This window comes from Danio aesculapii, chromosome 7, assembly GCF_903798145.1.
Source record: "Danio aesculapii chromosome 7, fDanAes4.1, whole genome shotgun sequence".
Classification (NCBI taxonomy): domain Eukaryota; kingdom Metazoa; phylum Chordata; class Actinopteri; order Cypriniformes; family Danionidae; genus Danio; species Danio aesculapii.
The window spans coordinates 6,426,041-6,441,983 of record NC_079441.1 but is presented as its reverse complement, the minus strand read 5'-3'; the positions used below and the strand labels follow the sequence as shown (position 1 = coordinate 6,441,983).

At 42.8% G+C, this 15,943-nt stretch overlaps 2 protein-coding genes across 2 annotated transcripts; both read right to left on the bottom strand.

The window, feature by feature from the left end:
- Positions 1 to 7,564: 7,564 nt before the first annotated feature.
- LOC130232695 (aerolysin-like protein) lies at positions 7,565 to 9,034 on the bottom strand. The gene is made up of 2 exons (XM_056462670.1): positions 8,981 to 9,034; positions 7,565 to 8,799 (listed from the first exon to the last, which is right to left on the bottom strand). Exon 2 carries the CDS (start codon positions 8,780 to 8,782, stop codon positions 7,820 to 7,822), a length of 963 nt encoding a protein of 320 aa, XP_056318645.1. The 5' UTR covers positions 8,783 to 8,799; positions 8,981 to 9,034; the 3' UTR covers positions 7,565 to 7,819.
- Positions 9,035 to 10,945: 1,911 nt separating this feature from the next.
- Positions 10,946 to 12,008, bottom strand: LOC130232694 (aerolysin-like protein). The gene has a single exon (XM_056462669.1). It carries the CDS (start codon positions 11,997 to 11,999, stop codon positions 11,037 to 11,039), a length of 963 nt encoding a protein of 320 aa, XP_056318644.1. The 5' UTR covers positions 12,000 to 12,008; the 3' UTR covers positions 10,946 to 11,036.
- Between the last annotated feature and the right edge of the window lie 3,935 nt (positions 12,009 to 15,943).

The following is a 15,943-nucleotide window of genomic DNA, read 5'->3' as shown; positions in this document are numbered from 1 at the left end:
TAGTACTGCTTACATTCTAAATGTCATATCAACCTCTACCACTCGATCAATAATAAAGGCAGACACACAAGTGCACTTTTACATCTATTAAAAACTCAATTGTAGAGGTTTTATCTTCAACTTATCAACTGTCACGGATTGGTCAGGCTCTCACGATCCCCACTCACGAAGATCACCATCACCTGACTTCTAATGAGCACACAGCTGCATCACATTCACGAGCACCAGATAAAAGCACAGCACTCCAGTCGCTCATTGTCCGGGCTCGTCTCGACGAAAGCGGACAACTGAGCGACCACTCAGCGTAGTCATCCTCAGCTAAAACAAACGATTTACTTACCTGTTCTCTTTGTATTCCTCCTAGTCTTCCTGGTCCTCCCGAATCGTCCTGTCTTCCAGTCCTTCCAAGTCTGTGTCATCCTCTGTCAGCTGTATCTGGTGTGTGCTGTCCATCCTCGTGTATTCCTATTACCCAGCCACGGAGGAAAAGACCCCAACATCATTCCTGATCCTCCTGGCTATCCTTCATGTGCTCCTTGTTGTCATTTAATAAACACCCTAACGTTTCCTTACCTCTGTCTCCTGTCCGCTTCATAACAGAAGCCCGGACCCTTAACGACGACAACATGAGCACCCCCGATCACTTTCAGAGCTGGTGGACCAGTTGAAGCGGATTCTACAGCCACCAGCTCCACTTTCCAACGCACCACCAGCACCGAGCACTTCCGCCTCCACAGTTTCTTCTTCGGCCCTTCCTTCCAGTCCCATGGCCCGACCAGCGCCCTACTCAGGCGGAGCGGGGGAGTGCAATGGTTTTCTGTTACAATGTTCCCTCATATTCGAAATGCAACCTTCTCTATATCCCACAGATAAGTCAAAGATCGCCTACATCGTATCACTACTCTCTGGACCTGCACTTAAATGGGCTGAGACGATCTGGAACCAAGCCGGGCCGGTCATGAATTCCATCACTACCTTCACGGAGTATTTCAAAGAGGTGTTTGGACGTTCTGATGGGGAAGTAGCCGCTGGAGAGCAGCTGTTTCAGCTACAGCAAGGTACTCTATCTACACAGGAATATGCTCTCCGGTTTCGCACTCTAGCAGCTGCAAGTGGATGGAATGAGAGATCGTTGTTGACCACGTACCGGCTCGGCTTGGAACCCACTCTCCGAATCCAGCTGGCCACATTAGATGATACTATGGGTCTGGAGAGATTCATCCAACATTCTCTCCGATGTTCCGATCGTCTCCGTTCCTATCAACAGGACACCATCACCCCCTCGTCTGCACTCCTCCAATCGCCTGAGTCAACAGCCTCTCCAGAACCAGAACCCATGATAATAGAGTCTGGAAGACTGACATCAGCGGAACGACAGAGGAGGCTGACCCGGGGTCTGTGTCTATACTGCGGTGTCAGTGGACACACCCGTATGGAGTGTCCCCTTCGTCCCATTCGGACTTCAGTGAGTGTATTCAGTACGAATATTGAACAATGTAAACCACTTACTACCACCGTACAAATAACTACTGCCTCTATTTCTCTCCTTGTCACAGCCCTCATCGACTCCGGGTCAGCAGGGAACTTCATCTCCCAATCCCTCTGTCGTCAACTCCACCTACGTACTGAGGCGTCCTCGCATATATACCAGATACAACCGATAACCCAGTGCACTCGATCTTCGACCCGTATCCATCGACAATGCGAAGACATCCTTCTTCAAGTGGGGTTGTTACATCAAGAGAGGATTCAATTTCTGGTTCTGGAGGGTGCAAATATGGACATCATTCTAGGGCGCCCGTGGCTGGTGAAGCACGATCCCATCATCTCTTGGGGCACAGGAGAGATAAAGAAATGGGGATCTGGATGTACACCTACCTGTTTTCCAAATCTCCCTCTTCAAGGTCGGAACCCCATTTCTTTGTTTACAACATCGGTCGAGAGTCCTCCTGAGAAGCAGTCTATCCACATTCCTAAGGAGTACAGCTCCTTTCATGATGTCTTCTGCCCCAAGAGAGCTTCCCAGCTACCGCCGCATCGGCCATGGGACTGCGCGATCGACCTAGTTCCAGATGCCCAGTTGCCAAGAGGTAGGATCTACCCGCTCTCGCTTCCAGAGAATCAGGCAATGGAAGATTACATAAGGGAGGCTCTGAGTCAGGGGTACATACGTCACTCAAAATCACCAGCCGCCTCAAGCTTCTTCTTTGTGGCCAAGAAGGACGGAGGGCTGCGTCCATGCATCGACTACAGGGTCCTAAATAACGGTACAGTAAAATACCGATATCCCCTTCCTCTGGTACCAGCCGCTTTGGAACAGCTCCGAGAAGCTAAAGTCTTCACTAAATTGGACCTCCGCAGCGCGTATAATCTGATAAGAATACGTGAGGGGGACCAATGGAAGACAGCATTCGTGACCCCTACTGGCCACTATGAATATGAGGTCATGCCTTACGGTCTGGTCAACGCCCCCTCCGTATTCCAAAACTTCATTCATGAAGTCCTCCGGGAGTTTCTTCACCACTTTGTAATAGTGTACATAGATGACATCCTCATTTACTCCCGGAGTGAGGCCGAACATCGCCAACACGTTGCGGAGGTCCTACACACATTGAGAGAACATCACCTCTACCTCAAAGCGGAGAAATGCTCATTCCACCAGAAGTCGATTCATTTCTTGGGATACATCATTGACCAAACCGGTATACGTATGGATGGGAAGAAAATTGAGGCTGTTCTATCCTGGTCAGAACCCACTTCCATTAAGGAGCTCCAGAGGTTTCTTGGGTTTGCTAACTTTTATAGACGGTTTATCAAGGACTACAGCAGGATTACATCACCTCTCACTAATCTCCTCAAGGGTAAACCCAAAGGACTGGAGTGGACCAAAGAAGCAGCCGCAGCCTTCCGCCTTCTTAAGAAGGAGTTCACAAGGGCCCCACTCCTGACTCATCCTGACCCAAATCTTCCTTTCGTGGTGGAAGTGGACGCATCCACCACCGGCGTCGGGGCAGTATTATCCCAACATCATGATACACCGCCCCGACTGCATCCCTGTGCCTATTTCTCTCGGAAGTTGAGCCCGGCGGAGCAGAATTACAGCATAGGAGACAGGGAGCTTCTAGCAATCAAGCTAGCCTTGGAGGAGTGGCGTCACTGGTTGGAGGGAGCCAAACATCCGTTCCAGGTGATCACAGATCACAAAAACCTCCAATATATCAAAGAGGCCAAGAGACTATGTCCACGTCAAGCCAGATGGTCACTTTTCTTCTCACGTTTTGATTTCTCCATTTCCTATCGTCCAGGACCCAAGAATCTAAGAGCAGACGCTCTCTCTCGTTTACACGAGCATCACGATCATGAAGAACTCCCAACGAAGATTCTTCCCGAACACATCTCCATTTGTCCGATCACCTGGAACGCTCCTCCAGTCGTTGCCACTCCGGAAGCCCCTGCTCCGCCGGGATGCCCTCCTCATCGGCAGTTCATACCACCTGAACACCGGGTAGATCTGATCCACTCCTTACATACCTCGCTAGGCACTGGACATCCAGGGATCAACAATACTCTCTCGCTAGTATCCCAACGATTCTGGTGGCCAAACATGGCAAGGGATGTGAGGCAATCTGTTCAGGGCTGTAAGGACTGTGCCCAATCCAAGAGCCCACGTCATCTACCCGCTGGAAAGCTCCATCCCTTGCCGATTCCGAACCGTCCCTGGTCACACCTAGGAGTGGACTTTATCACTGACCTCCCTTCGTCAGAAGGTAATACCTGTATTCTAGTCATCGTAGATAGATTCTCAAAGTTTGTCAAACTAATCCCTCTGAAAGGTCTTCCCACAGCCTTTGAAACAGCCGACAATATCTTTAATCAAGTCTTCAGGTCATTTGGTATTCCAGAAGATATTGTGTCGGACAGAGGTCCACAGTTCATCTCACGTCTATGGAAAGCCTTCTTCAAGCTCCTAGGTGTGGCCGTCAGCCTCTCTTCTGGATATCATCCCCAAACCAACGGGCAGACAGAGAGGAAGATTCAGGAGGTGGGACGGTTCCTGAGGACCTTCTGCAGTGGTCACCAGAGCTCCTGGAGCCAGTATTTGGGCTGGGCAGAATATGCCCAAAATTCACTGCGGCAACCCTCCACCGGACTCACGCCATTCCAGTGCGTCCTGGGCTTCCAACCACCGCTCTTTCCCTGGGATGGCGAACCATCTGATGTCCCCGCAGTGGATCACTGGTTCCGGGAGAGCGAGAGAGTCTGGGACGAGGCTCATCAACATCTGCAGAGGGCAGTCCGTCGAAGCAAGGTAACCGCCGATAGAAGAAGGTCTGAAGAACCCAGATACACACCCGGACAAAAGGTGTGGCTATCCACCCGGGACATACGCATGCGACTGCCCTCTCGCAAGTTAAGTCCCCGATTTGTTGGTCCCTTCACCATCGTGGAACAGGTTAACCCCGTCACCTACAAACTACAATTACCCTCTCACTACCGTATTCACCCTACATTCCACGTATCACTCCTGAAACCCTATCACGATCCTGTTCTTCCCTCCACAGAGCCTGACCACGAAGAGGAACCCCCTCCTCCACTGCTCCTAGAAGAAGGAGCCGTCTACGCAGTGAAGGAGATCTTGCGTTCCCGACGTCGTGGTGGCCAGTTGGAGTACCTGGTGGACTGGGAAGGGTACGGCCCCGAAGAAAGGACATGGGTTCCCAGAGCTGATATTCTCGATCCTAGTCTCATGGTGGAGTTTCATGAGAGCCACCCTGAGTTCCCAGCGCCTAGAGGCAGAGGGAGACCACCACGGCGTCGGAGGTGTCGGCCCTCAGGAGCGGGCCCTGGGGAGGGGGGTACTGTCACGGATTGGTCAGGCTCTCACGATCCCCACTCACGAAGATCACCATCACCTGACTTCTAATGAGCACACAGCTGCATCACATTCACGAGCACCAGATAAAAGCACAGCACTCCAGTCGCTCATTGTCCGGGCTCGTCTCGACGAAAGCGGACAACTGAGCGACCACTCAGCGTAGTCATCCTCAGCTAAAACAAACGATTTACTTACCTGTTCTCTTTGTATTCCTCCTAGTCTTCCTGGTCCTCCCGAATCGTCCTGTCTTCCAGTCCTTCCAAGTCTGTGTCATCCTCTGTCAGCTGTATCTGGTGTGTGCTGTCCATCCTCGTGTATTCCTATTACCCAGCCACGGAGGAAAAGACCCCAACATCATTCCTGATCCTCCTGGCTATCCTTCATGTGCTCCTTGTTGTCATTTAATAAACACCCTAACGTTTCCTTACCTCTGTCTCCTGTCCGCTTCATAACATCAACGTGTGTAAAAGTGGGAAACTTAAATTAAGCATTTCCACTGAACATTAAGTTAAGGCTATCTCCATTCTCGTTTTGTCAAGTTTGTTGTAGAAACTATGCAGTAGCCTATTTTATGTAAATAAATGCAATTAGATCTAAAATAACTTCAAAATTAAGGCCAATTCCCCTCTTTTTCAAGTGAAAAGTCTATAAACGTCACATTACATTACTTATTTTTTATTATACTTTAATATTTTACTACACTGAAAAAAGTGTTGCATGCAAAACTGTTGCAAACTATTTATTTGTAGTGAATTTAAACAAACAAATTAAATAGAGCAATGTTCAACTTAATTTGTTTGTTTAAATTCAGCCCAAATAAATTGTTACAACCACTTAACCTAAAAAAATTGAGTAAATCCAAGGAATCATCTTTGAATAATTTTTTTCAGTGTAGTTTAAATATTTTAAATATAAACTTACGCATTAACTTTAGCAGCTGTTTTCCCACGCTAACTGTCTCTGTTTCACTGATGCAGTGGTGCTGCTTTTAAAAGAATATATGGTCATGTTTGCTGTAACTTTGCATGAGCACATCAAGTTCAGCTGGAGAAAAAAATGCTGATCTCTTTTTTTCAGATGTTGCCATGGTGACTCGTAATATCTGCGCTCCATTGATAATGTCAGGGTTCTGCCACTCTGGTTTTGTTAATTCTTGTTTTGTGGCAGAGTCCGGACACTAGCTCTGTCTTGTCCTGTCCTGTTAGTGCTCGGCTCGAGTTTTCTTGGGTCGAGCACTTGTTTTGTCATGTCTGGGTGCGCGTCGTCATAGGTGCGTGCGGACCATGCGCGCCATTGACGCGCGGTCTTGTACTCGTGTTTGTGATTTGTTTTGTCAGCATCGTGCTGTTTCATTCTCAGCGTCTCCGTCTAGTTGGTTTCGGTTTTGGTTGGCGCTGAGATGAAACATGCGCGTTGCATTTATGTGAGCGCACGGTAAAGTGTTTTCACTTATCGTGTCTTGCGTCTGTTGTCAGCACGTGGCTCTGTGTTTACTACTGTACATTGGTCGCGTGCTTTTGTTGTGCGCTTCAGTGTTGTGTTGTCTTGTCATTCGAACACGCGGTTAAGGAGTTCTCTCATTGGCTGCGTGTTCTTGTCCTGTTTTATGTGAGCACCTGGCTTGTGTTGTCTCTTTGTGTCAGGTGCTCTCCCGTCTATCGTCTAGTCCCACCCTCCTTGTTAACCCATTATTAGTTTATTAGATTCACTTGTCTAACACCTGTTTTGTTCACCTGTGTGTTAATTTACTTCTGCTTATATTCTCCTCATGTCTGCTGTCCTGGGCCAGTTCGTCATTGTATGTTGCCTTATCGTGAGTGGTCCAGTCTTGATCCCTGCCAGCCTGCCCAGTCTAGTTTGGTTTGTCTGTTTTGTTAATGTTTTCCCCCTCAGGGTAGTTTGTTTGCCTTTTATTTTAATTTATTATTAATAAAACCCATTATTTCTGCACTTGAGTCCTCGCCCCTTTTTCCCCTCATCGAACCTTGACAGATAATGCCTTTTATAGTTGCTGAATCAGTCTACTCAGACTTGATTGACCTAACTCAGATCAACTGTTTTGAAAACCGAAAACTCTGAGTTTTTAATCTGAGTTCAAGTTTAATCTCCGTGTTGGTTGAACCTTCTTACTAAAACAGGCCCAGTATAGCGTAGCGTGTAGTATTCTAAGCAAAAAAAATGGTATGTTTACCCACTGAAATGCTGTCTCTCTTAAATGACATCTATTTGCATCTTAGATGTCATATTTCATGGTAAATTTATATTCATTTTATTAATCAGATTTTTCCAAATGCTAAATATTGAAATATTACTTTTTTCCCCCCAATTACAACCAAAATATTCATAAATTATTTAATAACAACGTATATTATATACTTTGAAAAACTTTGAATATATGGCGTACAATACATGTGATCATTAGTGAATGTGATTATTTGTGATACCTTTGCATGTTTGTTTGTTTGTAAATCTTGATGTTTACCTCAGTCTACTGTCATCATGAATAGCTTATTTCAGATCCATTTATTTAACCCCATAGTGGTAGCTTAAAATATATTTAACCACATAATGGTGACCTAAAACTAAACAATCATATTTAATAAAATGACTTTATTAAACAAAACCACATTTACTACACTAAACACAAGGTTCTTAAATGCAATGATTTTATTAAAGTTTTGAGTTAACATTCGAAACTCTTACATATTCACATAATCTGTTACTGATTTCAAAATTACAAAAGGTATGAAGCTATATGACCATTTTTAAACAGAATCAGAAAAGATTATTGGAAAACCACAGTTCTGGGTATACAGTACAATTCGTCTTTTTAAATCATTAAGCAAAGACTCATTTAAAATGGATCAGAGGAAGGGGAGCACAGACAAAACTAACCAAAGGTAAATCAACTGATACTCTGCCTGTAAACAATCAGTTTTGACATTACAGATCTGTTTCAACCGTATTCACTTTGATATCAGTGTAAGTGACGCCTTTGTATTGGCCCTCGGTTTTGTACTTTAACTCACTGCCATTCATGCAAGTGATCTTCACTGTGCCAGTGTACGGCAGGTCAAAACTTGCTTTGGCTATGGTGATGTCAACATCCACCTTCTTCTTTGGTGGGACTTCCACAGTGGTGGTCAGGGTTTCGTTTTTCTCATCCGTCTGCTCCAGACCATGCATGTAGGTTCTTTTACCTCCAACGCTGACACTGAATCCCGTTGGAACTTCTGCAATTTTGGGAATCCCAGCCTTCACCTCCACACTGAATGCTAATGTAAAGCTGTTACTCATAGACCATGAAGATGTTTTGGTGAATTTCTTTGAGGTTTCGATGTGAAAACTTTCAGTTTGCTTTTTCTGAACAGATGTTTTATTTACAAAAGTGACAGATTTGAGCTCTTCCACGGCCACCTCTGGTATCAGCTGGTTAATAGTTGGGTAGCTGACTTTGGTGAGAACTGCTGACTGAACTTCATTGAGAAAGAAGAATCCTATGCCATAGATGTCTGCACCAGCTCTTCCTATAATACCAAGACAATATCCAGAGCCGACATCGATGGGATATTCTGTTTTTAAACCCCTTGTCATCTTCGCCAAAAATTCTCCACCCTTGTTGGTCTTGAATTTGATGGCACCAACATGTGATCCTTCATCGTTACCCCAGAGGGACAGTGAGGTGAAACACTCTCCAGGGGTAAATTCATATTCTTGATGCGGTCCAGATGGTTCTCCGAAGGTTGTATCTCTACCATCTGAAAGCCAAGCCCTGACAGCCTTGATCTGCCATTCCCCCACCCAAACCCAAATCTTCTCTAAACTGGCACCATTGTTTTCACCAGTAAATGAAAAGTGAGAACCTCTTTGACCACCAATTTGCTCTAGTGTTGTTGGGTAGGACATTTCTGAGGAAATTATGTCTGTAAATTACATCACAAATTTAATATCACAATTATCATCAGCTCTCTAAAGACTCAATAAGCATAAACAACAATTTTACCAAGTTTCACAGTAACTTGGATTCACTTTATTTGCTCTAAATTCATACTACATTAGTTAGTTAAAGTAGATTTAGATGCATATCACAGGAATTATACTCACATAACTGACTGCAGTGTGATGAACTTCTTCTCAAGAGCAGCTCATCAAAAAGCTGAAAAAAGTGAAGGATGTTTGATTGAGCTGCTGCTTAAATAGAGCTGGAAAACACACCCCGAAACCATGAGTCAGAGACCTGCACAAATAAAAATGGTTGACTTCCTGACAGGAATTCACAACCACTCAAAATGGAAATTCAGAGGAAAGCAGGAATAGTAAAATGAGCTTCCCAAGAACCTCTAAGCTGTCCACCTTGTTTTTCAGGCAAGAGCGGCACAGCCATAGTAACTTAGGCTCTGTTCAAATCTGTGTTATCAAACTGATCTCAAGTGCACAACTCTAAGTGCAGGTCTGAACAGAGTGTGTGAAACATTTTTAGCTTGTTCCCTTTCTGGTAGAGGTGGGTAGAGTATCCAAAATCTACCCAAGAAAAAGTAACAGTCTTAAAAGTTACTCGAGCAAGAGTAAAAAAGTATCTGATAAAAAAAATTACTCGAGTAAATAGATAGTATACATATATACATACATACATACACATATACACATATACATATACACATACATACATACATACATACATACAGTTTAAATCATAATTATTCTCCCTCCTGTGAATTTCTTTTCTTTTTCAAATATTTCACAAATGATGTTTAACAGAGCAAGGATTTTATATCGGCTAAAATAAAATCAGTTGGTAAAGTTTTTAAAACATTTTAATGTCAATATTATTAGCCCCCTTAAGCAATATTTTTTATTGTCTACAGAACAAACAATTGTTATTGATTTGCCTAATCATGCTAACTTGCCGTCATTAAATGTGAAATATTATGTACCATCATCATGGCAAAGATATGTGTTGTGTTGATAATCTTCTCACTGTTAAACAAAAATTGGAGAAAATATAGGGGGGCTAATAATTTGGACTTCACATAAATGTATGTATATATATATATGTGTGTGTATATATATATATATATATATATATATATATATATATATATATATATATAATACTGTTTGCGTGATCATAACTCACCGCCTCCAAATAACTCCCCTCAGCCTTAACACCGCCGTCACTGTGGCCCTGGTCTTCACTTCACGCAATCATAGGTACCTACCCCATATTTGCCATGCACATTTTGATTTATCTTGGATCATGAGCTCAGTTCACTACCATGCACCCGCTTTTCACTACTGACTTCCATTTATACTGACTTTGACTGCTTTAAATACTTTTGTTACTTATGGCGTTTTGTTAATAAATCATTTCTCTTTTCAATTTACCTGGTCTGTATTGTTACTCTAATGTTACAATTTTGAGCCGGTTGTAACAGGGGTCTATTATTAGTTATTGTACTCTGGCATGTTGTAGGAAAAACTGAATTAACAAATGTCTTTGTAGAAATGAAAGGTTTTTAGCATTTAGTTTTTAAAATTTCTTTATGCAATTGCATAGTTTATGGACAAACAAGTCTGCTCAGAAAAAGATATTTTTATATAATGTGTTACAATGTGCAGTTTTTTCCCCCAAAACTTATTCAAAATCTGTTGTGCTCTACATTTAGTATAACTGGTTTAGTGAGTATACAGTGAGTTTCATGAAGTTGCTCAGCTTGAGCCTAGATTATATCTGTTGTGATTGAAAAACTTGAGTTAAATATGGTGCCAATAATTTCTAGATGGCAACATGTGTTTTAAACTGGGAATAATTCATATTGTTGTCCTTACAAAAGTGTAGAAAAAGACAATGTACAGTAAAAGAACACAGTAAATGGAAATTTTACATTTATTAATTGTTATATTAAAATCATAGATTGAAATTCTGAAATGAGTAAGAAACATTATACATACCATAATTTATCGATGTTGTATTGTTAAATCATACCAGTTAAAGTTTATTTCATATGTACCAGAAACAGAATGGATAATCATGTTATACTTCCCAGATCACCCAAAACACCAAAGAATATTTCAGTTACATTTAGAATGACTGACAAAATCAGTGAGGAAATACATATGTAAAATCAAGAAATAATAGATCTTAACGAGGACAATCTGTCTAGACAACATCACTTTCATTTGTTTTCACTTTGATCTCAGTGTAAGTGACGCCTTTGTATTGTCCCTTGGTTTCGTACGTTAACACACTGCCATTCTTGCAAGTGATCTTCACTGTGCCAGTGTACGGCAGGTCAAAACAGGCTCTGCCAATGGTGATACTAACATCCACCTTCTTCTTTGGTGGGACATCAATAGTGCTAGACAGCGTTTCATTTTTCTCTTTTGTGTGATCTCGGTTATAAGAGCTTTCTGGTGTGATGCTGACGTTAAAATTCTTTTGAACTTCTCCAATCTTTGGAATGCCAGCCTGCACATCCACGCCGAATGCTGCTGTCAGGTTTTGAAGCAGAGACCATGAGGACGCTACGGTCACTTTCTTTGACATTTCTATTTTTTGTTGTTGAGCAGCAGAGGTGTTGTTTCTGAATGTCATGGACTTGATCTCTTCCACGGCCACCTTTGGGATCAGCTGGTTGATGGTGGGATAGTTGACATTGGTGAGAACTGCTGATTGAACTGCATTGAGAAACTTGAACCCCATGCAGTCGATGTCTGAACCCGATCTTCCCTCAATACCAAGACAATATCCAGAGCCAACATCTAACGGACATTCTGTTGGTAAAGCCCTGCCTGTCATCTTTGCAAAAAATTCTCTTGCATTACCTTGACTATCCATGGTCTTGAATTTGATGGCTCCAAGACGTGATCCTTCCCCATTCTCCCAGAGGGACAGTGAGGTGAACCACTCACCAGGTGAAAACACAAACTCTTGTTGTTGTCCAAATGGTACTCCGAAGGTTGTATCTCTACCATCTGAAAGCCAAGCCCTGACAGCCTTGATCTGCCATTCTCCCATCCAAACCCAGATCTTCTCTAAACTGGCACCATTGTTTTCACCAGTAAATGAAAAAGGACCACCTCCTTTACCACCAATTACACCTTTTGTTGTTGGGTAGGACATCTCTGATGAAATGAGATCTGAAAAAATAGATCAGAGATTAATATTAAAATGGGCAATCTAAATCGAGTATGCAGTATTAACAACACTCATCTTACTTTAGATAATACTTACACATGCATATATATTTATACACATATATTACTTTAAAACTGTCAAAATATTTTCACATTCGTTTTATAGTATCTAAGCTACATGTATTTCTGTGTTTCCTTTGAGCTAGACTTAAAACTAAATATATTGTTATCGTCTTGTCTTTGGAGTACCACGAGATTTCAGCTCGAAGATAAAGTTTAATAATCAGTACTCAGTGTTGGCATACCTGCTAGAAAATAGGATTTTGGAAAGACTACTGAAAGATACAAGTCACTGTGCTGTAAATATACTCAGTGGGATGACTGTAGTCTGATGAACTTCTTGTTCTTACCTACTGAAGCCAGAGAGGTGAACTGTGGTTTCATTAAGCTGCTTAAATAGAGCTTGAAAACACAGCCAAACAGCATGTGTCAGCGTCTTCTGTTTGCTTATGAAAATAAGGTATCCAAATAATTTAATGTAGCTTATTAAGGGCAATCTATTCATGAACCTCTATTTTATTTCTATTTTAAAAAAAGGGGGGGTTGGTAAGTTGAGGAGGAAGAGTGGCATGCTGGAAATTACGAAAAGGGTCTGAAATACGAGAGACTCCTGAGAAAAACGGGAGTGTTGACAAGTATGGGTTGAGCTCTTGTTGTCCCATAATTTAATTAAATTGGCTGAAATGTGTTAAAATTAGAGCTTTATGGTTAAACTTTAAGCTGCTTTTTACTATTTCTAGTGATGCGTTTGAGTATACTGTCATTTTGATTTTATTCTGAAACTGCTGATGATGTTTACATTTGCATAAATTAAGATATTTAGATTTAGCTTTAGATTTTTCCTCAAAACAAATTAAATGTTTTCTTATTCTTACCAATTGTGAAGTCTGATTGACAATAGCTGCGGGAGTGAAACCCAGTCAAGAAGTTACAAGTTACAAGACCCAGAGGCGTGTTTTATTGACATGCAGGTGAATGTGCCGTGTGAGAGAATGAACTGTCTGTGGAGAGTTTCTGGACATGCAGGTGGACAGGCGAGTGCAGTCTGTTTAGAAGTGCAGTGCTGGTTCTGTTATGGCATGCTGAACACCTCTCAAATAGAGAGAAAACAACCAAAAGTCTCTGGGAGTTGTAGTTCACCGTATGCTTCTGTGTAGCCACTTACATTCCAGAAGGCTGATTCTGTTCGGCTGATCGGCATGCTGATTTTGGATGAATGTCCTGTACCAATAATGACAATGAATCCACATTGGGTGGATTATTGCACTCCCCTCATCCCCCAAGGAACCCCCTGGAGATGTGGACATTGGTGACCTTGGCCTGGACATCCACTGCAAAGGGCCATGGTCCATACACAGTGTTAATGTCCTTCCCATTAGATAGTACTGCCTGCATGATGGTGAGGGCTTTCTTTTCCAAATACTGCACCTGGTCTTTGCCAGTGACTCATGTAGGTGATTGTGTGCTCTTCCCCTCCCTTTGTCTATGACAAGACTGCACCCAAGCTGGTGTCTAGGGCATAAAGAATGGGCAGTGGCCTAAACTGGGACTTCAGAACCCCTGCTCGACTCCCTCATTCAGTGAATTCTTTCTGACTGCTACGTCTTGGTTAGGTCATAAAGAGGGCTTGCTATAGACGAAAATTTAGAGATTTAGATTTAGAGAAACATCTATAATAGCCAGTCAATTGGAGAAAGCATGTACCTCGGTCTTATTGACTAGACATTGTACTTTCTGAATAACCTCGACTTCATCTCAGGGGTTTAATTAAGGCTGGTTTAGACTTCTGCATCGAGTGATTGGTGTGACCAATGACACCTGCCTTGCGCGTTGTCATGCATTTGTACTTCTGCGTGCTGTTTGTGTTGCTCTGCAATAACGCTTCCAAAACGCTAGCTGGCAGCAGGTTTTTATGTTCCTCTGTGCCAAGTTTCTTCACGGGTGTTTTGTTTTTTTTCTGAACACTACCTTAATGTACAAGTAGCTAAAACTCGCTCATTCAGACGTGTAACAACTTTAAACATAAGGTAAACATAGAACAACTGTTTCCATCTAGAGCTACTTAACGACTCGACACTTGTAAACACTCGCTTCAATGGGTTCGCGTGGGTCTCGGTCCTGCCCACATTGGTCACAGCTACCAAGCCCACCAGTCACAGAGCTTGCGATGCGCATCGTTGCGACGTGTAGTAATATTTTTTGAGAGGTGCGCATCAGCGTCGGCGTCAGCCATGGCAAGGGATATGCGACTGCATGAATGGCTGTGCTGGAGCATACGCATGCACTTGACGCAGAACTATAAATCAGCCTTTAATCTTCAGCCAATTCGGGAACCCAGATTACATGACTCGGCTAGCCCCAGATGACACTTCTTAGGGTTGGCTGTGATTCCACCCTTTTGCAGTTCTGTCAGCACCTTCCACAATTGGGTTAGATTTTCCTCCCAGTTTTCAAAGTAGACAATGATGTCATTCAGGTACGCGGCGAAATATTCCTGATGTGGACAGAGCAGGACGTCCAGCAAGCACTGGAAGGTGGCAGACTTAGGTGCAATCACAATTCTATTTTGGTACCCCTACCCTTTCCCCTTCCCCCTTAAAAATGAGTGTTAAGGGCAAGGGCTTCAAAACTTACCCCTAAAAATTGGGACAGCACTACAGCATCTGCACACGTCATCAGATGTCATCGCGATCTCTTGCTTCATATGAGATCAACGATCATGACTGCTTATTCCATTTGTGTTATTTTTTGGTATTTATCTTCAGGAAATCACTGAAGGCATATATTATGTTATCATAACGATATAATGTGGCAATAAGATAACTGTACGTAAGATAACTGCATTTAAACCCTGGCCATATCCATCTACGCAAGTAAACACAAGAAAACAACATTAACATTATAGCAGACACTGTAAGAAGCTCATTCCCAGCCACTAGACTTTTCTGACAGGGTATACAAGTGTCATTGAGTGACAGAATGTTGTGGGACTGTTATATAGGAGTTAATATTAGGGATTATAGATAGCGAAATTCAGCAGTTTTTATATTAGAGTTTTTTTTTAAAAAGCATGATGGTAAAACACAAACGCGGTTATGAATATATAAAAAAATGTGTTTGTTTGTTGTAAAAATTCATAATAATGACAAAAAATACAAATTTGGGGATCTCCTGACTTCCGGGTGCAGTTTTGGCTGGTGTATTCTGGGAAATTTTCTTACCCCTTGGTTTCGAGTGAGGTCCTGAAAAATCTTCGTTCAACACCTTCAAGCTAAAGAGAATTGGGACACCCCTACCCATTCGCGGGAACTCGCAAAACGAGGGGTAGGGGTAGGGGTAAGGAGAAGGGCTAAGGGGTAGAATTGGGATTGGGCCTTAATGATAGCATTCAGTAATGCTAATGCTGAAGGCAATTTTTTTCTTTGGCTTTAAGGGCTGCCAGTATCCCTTTGTAAGATTGAGGGTGGAAATAAAGCATGCTCAGCCCAGGCAGTTAAGGAGATTGTCCACTCCAGGCATGCGGTACACTGCAAACTTGAGACTGTGTTCAGTTAACAAAAGCCTATCTAGTGTTATTCAGTTTTGCTACCGACAAAAATTGGGCAAGACCACATGCTGTGAGATAGCTTGATGAATCAAAGTTTTTAGAATTGAAATCTTTTCCTTGGTAGCTTCCCTGTGAGCCTCTGGAACCCGCTAGGGCCACATCGTCATTAGGGGTGCAGTGGGAATGATGTTGCAGTGGCAATAACTATCAGCACACAGCTGGATTTTGTCCAAAAACATAAAACCACAGCTTCCCAAATCACTGCAGAATTAAACGTGCACCTCAACTCCCCTGTTTCCATCACAACTGTTCGACGGGAGCTC